The sequence below is a fragment of the Sprattus sprattus genome (assembly GCF_963457725.1).
Source record: "Sprattus sprattus genome assembly, chromosome: 1".
NCBI classification, from domain to species: domain Eukaryota; kingdom Metazoa; phylum Chordata; class Actinopteri; order Clupeiformes; family Clupeidae; genus Sprattus; species Sprattus sprattus.
This window is the reverse complement of record NC_137920.1, coordinates 73,835,409-73,842,105: the sequence shown is the minus strand read 5'-3', so window position 1 is coordinate 73,842,105 and position 6,697 is coordinate 73,835,409. Positions and strand designations below refer to the sequence as shown.

At 48.5% G+C, this 6,697-nt stretch overlaps 1 protein-coding gene across 1 annotated transcript in view; it reads right to left on the bottom strand.

Moving 5' to 3' along the window:
* The window catches only part of robo3 (roundabout, axon guidance receptor, homolog 3), a gene marked incomplete at its 5' end in the record, with an annotated part of 150,312 nt that overhangs the window by 60,239 nt on the left and 83,376 nt on the right, over positions 1-6,697 (bottom strand). The window contains one exon of the mRNA XM_080846705.1: positions 5,808-6,134. Coding sequence (XP_080702831.1) covers positions 5,808-6,134 — 327 coding nt within the window. The remainder of the gene's footprint in view (positions 1-5,807; positions 6,135-6,697) is intronic.

Genomic DNA, 6,697 nt, shown 5'->3' with positions numbered 1-6,697 from the left:
ACACACCAACACACACACACCACTACAGAGCTATGCGTAAAAACCCTGTCTACACAATGAAGTTATGTGTTTGTGCTCTCAAGGCCTAGCAGTGTGACACGAAGTTGGCTTTACACTTTCCGTTTGCTCGTGGTTTCTAGGTTTGGCTCCCTGATGCGGACGAGAAGATGTCGTTACTTTTAAACTAGGTATACTTAAGCAAAACGGGCCAAACATCCAGAGCCACTTGCAGTGCAGTACAGGTTTCCGTTTGATAAGTTTGTGCGCTCCTTTGGGTATCGAGCTCATTGACTTAGTGTTGTCAGCACCATGTGCCACCAGTTAAACTACAAGCACTGCAATCCTGAGAGATATTGAATACCACTTCTGTAAAATGCCTTTAAACAATGTGTCTTGTAAACTGCCGTGAAGCGCTGTTCATTGTTAATGATGCTATAAATAAATTGCACGGGAATTAAATTAAGCAGGCGCAGTGCACGTCGAGAGAACTAAAAAACGGGCCTCGGATTTTGATGGTCCGATTTGTCCGAGCCTCGACGAGAGAACTAAAAACGGGCCTCGGATTTTGATGGTCCGATTTGTCCGAGCCTCTTTGTGCTGAACTAACTGGACAGATGCAGACAGAGATAGTGGGGATTCTGCTACTGAGTAATGCTGGGAAGACAGCATGGCTTTAAAACATTAGAGAGGCGCACTGTCATATTTCTGGAGCCTTTTTTCAGTTAAAACAGCACTACTAGCAAGGATTTACAGCTTGAGGGGGGAAAAAAGCATTATTTAAAGTCTATATTTTAACAGCTTCCATAGAAATAGTTTCGGAGTGAATTAAATCTCAAGTTGACATTCAAAATTGTTTTTCCCGTTAAAGTCATGGGAGGACAACAACCGCTGAAGGAAAATCTTCTGCCAACCACAGAATGACGACCACAAACCAGTTACATATTTAAGGCATGACCCAAACAGTGTCAGAGAGACAATTAACCCACACCCTTTACTCGAAATAGATCAGACTTCAACAACAACAACAAAAATAATAGTCTTCCTTTTTACGTGAAAAAAAAAGAAAACAGGCCTATACCAAATTGACCTCAATTGACCAGCAAATAAATGAATCATTCATTACATGCAGTGGGTGTGTTTTGAAAACAATACCAAAGCAATTGCCTTTAGTGTTTCGGGCTATGAATAAAAACACCGAACCACACTAAAACCCCAAACGTCTTAATGATTCATGCGGGGGGCGGGCGGGCGATGCATGGAGTGCGCTGCATGGAGGACAGCTTCATGGCCAGTGGAGTTCACTGCCTGCGCTCGCATCACAAAGGGGAGCATGACATCACAAAGGGAGCGTGACATCACAAAGGGAGCGTGACACAGCGGGATGAAAGAGAGGGCAGAGTAGTGTGGCCCTGCGCTGGTCAGCACTGATAATGGTCATTGATAGCGCCCCAGTGGGGCCACGCTGAGACCCTTTGTCCCAGGCTGACCCTGCGTGCTCCTGTCATAACCCCTGCCACACAAAAGCCCCACAGATGCACCCGCTCCCATCCACACGAGGGGGGTGTAAGGGGGGTGTAAGGGGGGGGTGAGAGGGGGTTTGGAGGAAGGGAGGTTTAATCTCCTCCCCGCACCACCTGTTGTCAGTTTTGACCCCTCTTCTCTTTCTCTGTCTGTCTGTCTCTCTCTTGTGGCTCCCTCCCTGTCTCCCACGCTGTTTTTCACCCTCTCTTCCTTCCTTTTCTGCGGTGATCCCTGGCCACCAGCCTGGCCCACGGTCTCATTATCCTCCAGCCTGCTCTAATTAATTCATTAGTCACAGAGAGGGCCGGCCAGAGAGAGAGAGAGAGAGAGAGAGAGAGAGAGAGAGAGAGAGAGAGGATGTTGAGGCTCAGTGGTCACCACCACCTGCGGGTGGCATCAGGCCTTGACCCCCACATCCCAGCTCCATTGACCCCATCTCTTTCTGGGAGAGGAAGCTCCCCTCTCTCCCCTCTCTCCCCTCTCTCCCCTCCCCGCAGAAGCAGGGGTAAAGTGATCTAATTAAAAGCCTCAGCCTGGCACACACACACACACACACAGCCAGAGAAGTAGCCTAAACCCACTGCAAAGCTACTGACTTCAGACCGCACCTGGCCCGCACCTGGCCCGCACCCGGCTCCTGGCTCTGATGGACCTGCACTAGTGCAGAACCATATTGCTGTTAGCAACTAGCTTCTATGAGGGGATACCTCTCTAATACAGGACGGCAGCAGAACTACTTAGAGCAGAAACTGTGACCTACCCTTTTAGACGCTTGACAGCCTTAGCATCACTGGAGTAATATTAATGGGTATAACACTTTAGAGTGTGAGGAATCAAAGAGTTCTTTACAGAGCGTAATGTTTGATGAAATGTATAAAAGTCTTCGGTCGCTTCGAACCAAAGGCCAGCATCACAGCCTGAAACATGTTTTAAAAGAGACAACCCCGATTTGTTACGTAATATCAGACCAGGCAAAGGGGGAGAAACTCGACATATCAGATATTCTTTAAGATCTGCGGAGGCCCGCTGATTAATTTGGTGCAGTCGGCATGAAGGAGGAGGGCACTGACCATTTCAGCTGTTTCTCACAGCTTTCACACTCAGGGGGAAAGCAGCCCAGGCTGAGAAAGTGAGCCGGAGCTGCTGCACATATATCCCCGCTAAAAAAAGAACAAAAAGAAAGTGGCAGGTCTTCCTCTTTTCATTTTTTGCTCACTCTCCCAGAATTCCTTTGGGCAGCTGCCGTTCTACACCCCCCCCCCCACCTGTTCCCTTGGAAACCGGACATGACCCCTTTTTGACAAACGCGAATCGGCTCGTCTGCAACAGAGAAAAGTCTAAAAAAAGGGCCAAAAGCACTGACTGGCTTTGCACCTGTGCACGACGCGCAAGGTGGACATCCCAAGGTTAACTAACACATGAGACACAATGACTTAAGATATCATTTCTGTACTTCACAACCACTGGTTCCTTCCCATCTCTTTGGAGATTTTTTTAGGACATAAGAATTCTGCCTTCCAAAAACACAAAGCTGTGAGCTGTATAAACAGCATGACAAAACCAGCCTCCTAAGAAGAGCCAGAACGTCTCTCCTTGCCAGTCACACATCCACATTTACGTAAGAAGAAGCCTGAAGCCTGCTGCAGAGTCAGTGTGTATGTGCATGCATGCACGCGTGTGTGTGCGTGTGTGTGTGCGTGCGAGTGTGCGTGCGTGCGTGCGTGTGTGTGTTTTTCAACATCCTGCTCCGTGAACATCTTGCCGAGTGGCAGCAGATGGAGGCGTTTGAAATAACGCCACCCCCTCCAACACACACACACACACACACACACACACACACACACACACACCCAAAAACTGTGAAGCACAGCAGTGAGCTCACAGGGTCACGCAGGCCCGGGATTTGATTAAGCGGGCGCCCTCACCCTGTGTGCCACCTGCCAAAGGGACAAGAGGGCCAAGCCGTACCCCTGGCACAGGGATGCCATACGGAGCCGTGATCCTTTCGTGCCCATACCCACCCCTCATGTGCCCGCGGCGCCTGTGTGTTCTGATGTACCAGCTCTCCGAGTGCTTGGCAGAGGCCCAGCGAACCGTGCCCCCTTTTCAGCAGGAAGACACTCGGTCTGTGTAAGACCAGGCGTGACACATGCGTGACACCACACAGACAGGCCGAGTGGCGGGGGGGGGGGGGGGGGGGCAGTGACATAACTGGAGACAGGGAGGGACACTGAGGCTGTCTCAGAGAGCGAGACTGGGAGAGAGCTAGAGAGGAGGGGAGGGAGAGAGAGAAAGAGAGAGAGAGGAGGGGAGGGGGGAAGGAGAGAGAGGGGAAGAGATGGGGAGAGAGAGAGAGGAAGAGAGGGGGGAGGGAAAGAGAGAGAAAGAGAGAGAGAGAGGGGAAGAGAGGGAGATAATTAGAGAGAGAGAGGGAGAGAGGAAGAGAGGAGGGAGGGAAAGAGAGAGAAAGAGAGAGAGAGAGGGGAAGAGAGGGAGAGAATTAGAGACAGAGAGAGAGAGAGAGAGAGAGGAAGAGAGGGGGAGGACGTAGTTAACGGCAGGGTCACGTGTGAAGGGACAGTGCGGCTCCGGACAGGGGGGACAGGGAGGGCAGGAAGGCGGTGGAACAGAGGAAATGGGACAACAGCTGCAGACCCTGCATGTGTGCTGAAGGCTGGTGTCGACACTTCAGTAAGGACCAGGTCAGCGCTCCAGCGCCAGGGAGCAGAGACACTTTCTCCTGCTAAGACAAATCCAGGTCAAGACTGACCCGCAACAGGAGCTAGAGACAAGCCCCTTGGCACCCCTTACTCGTAGTGTCTACAGTTACAGCACACAAATGAAGATAACGTCAATCATCTTTGGGTTATCTTAAAAAGTAATACAAGTTGACGTCTCCTAACGGCATTGGTTTGGCTATCATTCGGCTAATATCATGGATTTGCCCGTGATAGTAGACAGCTGCAAGACCAGTGCGTACTGATGAAGAAAGAAAAGATGGTTTAAAGGGTTTCCAGTGGGAACAACCCCCCTAAAATGTTCCCTGAAGCCAAACCAACTCCAGTGTTTCAGACCAGCGGGGTAATGTCGATATCAGCCCTGAGCATAATTCTCGTACGATCTACTTTAAAATCTCCGAGTGTCGAAAGGTGAAGCGTTCATCCCAAACTCTAGCTTGTAGCAGGAGCTGGACCCGACTGCATGTCGTACATCAGGGGGATTGGGTTTAGGCGGAGCCGAAGGCTGGTGGTGGAGGACCTGGGGCAAATTGACCATGGATATTAGGTTATGGCAAACAGCCTTCAGACACGCCGCCGGAACCTCGCGTTACACATTACAGCGAGTCTGCCGCTCGGGGGTGGGCTTCAGACGTGCGTGCGTGTGTGTGCAGCTCAGACCTGAGACTCGAGGTTTTATATTTACTTTATTTTGGACATGTGGAGTACACACACAGAGATATCAGTTCTGCCTGGATGGTTATTCAGAAGACAGAGAGCAGAATGACACTGTCTTGAACCAGAGGATCTACACTCAATAACTCGGGACCTCCAGTCCAATCCATCTTTATCCTGAGGTTTTGTGCTGTAGGGAGAGTAGGCGTTTTGACTTACAATTACCTAGTAAGTAGTCTAGTAAGTAAGACTTTATTTATACAGCACATTTCGTACAAGAGTTGCAATTCAAAGTGCTTTACATAAAATCAATAAAAGCAAGCAGCAGGGGCAATAAAATAATGGTCAACATCGTATCAGAACCTGATGTTCCGATAGGCTTCTTGAAATATTAAAATCATAATAAAAGTAATAAAACCCTTCTGCCTAGTATTTAGCTCAGTCGAAACCATAGTGCTGCTATAAGTCTAGTTCTAGAACTATGGAAACCTAAGTGTGAGAATGCATAAAGATAACTGGTCTAAATTCAAATATCAATGGTTGTGCTACCCTATGGGCTGATTTGAGCTCACACTCTCACACACTCCCATGATATTATATAGAGTCCAATGTCAAAACCAAACAGTTCAACATCTTCATGACAATGCACTACTAGGTGTCTAGCCTTAACAACAACTCAACTTTGGGTTCTATTAGGAAAGGCCAACTTCCTTGCTACATAGTTTCATTTCCAATGCCACATATAAATTCAATCGTTATCAATCTCCACAATCAAATTTCACTTTCTGAAACGTGTCTGCACAGACAATCATCCACTCACCTCCCAACTACGGAAAGCCAAGAGGACCAAACCCTCAAAAACAAACAAACAAACAAACAAAAGAAGACACTTACTGGCCACTTCCAGCGAGGCGTTGCGGCTGACACCTTCTCCTAGGTAGTTGCGTGCCACGCACACGTAGACGCCCTCGTCGGGCTTGCTGCGGCGGCCGTGGACGATGCGCAGGAAGAAGAGCGAGCCGCTGGGCAGCAGCATGCGGTGGGAGCGGGGGTCCTCGCGGTCCGTCTCCACGCGCTCGCCGTCCTTGTACCACTCCACCGTGGGCGTGGGCCGTCCGTCCGCCTTGCAGTTGAGGGTGGCCGGCTCGCCCTTGGACACGATCAGGTCCGACGGGTGTTCCAGGATCCGCGGCGGAGCATCCTCAAGCCTCGGACGGGATCCTTTGAGAGAGAATAACATGATACTTATTATTACATGACAAAGCAAAAAAGAACCTGTTTTATGTTATCAATGGCTTTTGATTTCTGCTATAAAAGACTTTACTGAACACTCTATTTTTGTAGAGTAAGTTTGTATACCATAGATAGACAATAACATGATACTTATAACATGGCAAAGCTAGAAAAAGAACCTGTTTATTTGTTATCAATGGCTTTTGATTTCTGCTATAAAAGACTTTACTGAACACTCTATTTCAAGTTTGTATACCATATTGATAACAGGACGAGGACAAAAGGGACCCGCCAGTTTATTATCTATGGCTTTGCTCATGCTACATAACACTAAATTCTGCTATCAGTGGCTTTACTGAGTTATATAAGAAAAATAACACGGTAACTTTATGTTTGTATAACAGAATAAAAACATTTAAACGAGGAGACCACATGGAGAGTGCAGACCTTCTCCGCCAAGGGCGATATACTCTGTCTCGCAATGTTTAATAAAAGTGAAACAGATCCGCTCCAAAATGTAATGGGTTCTTCCTTGGTCCATGCTATGTGAA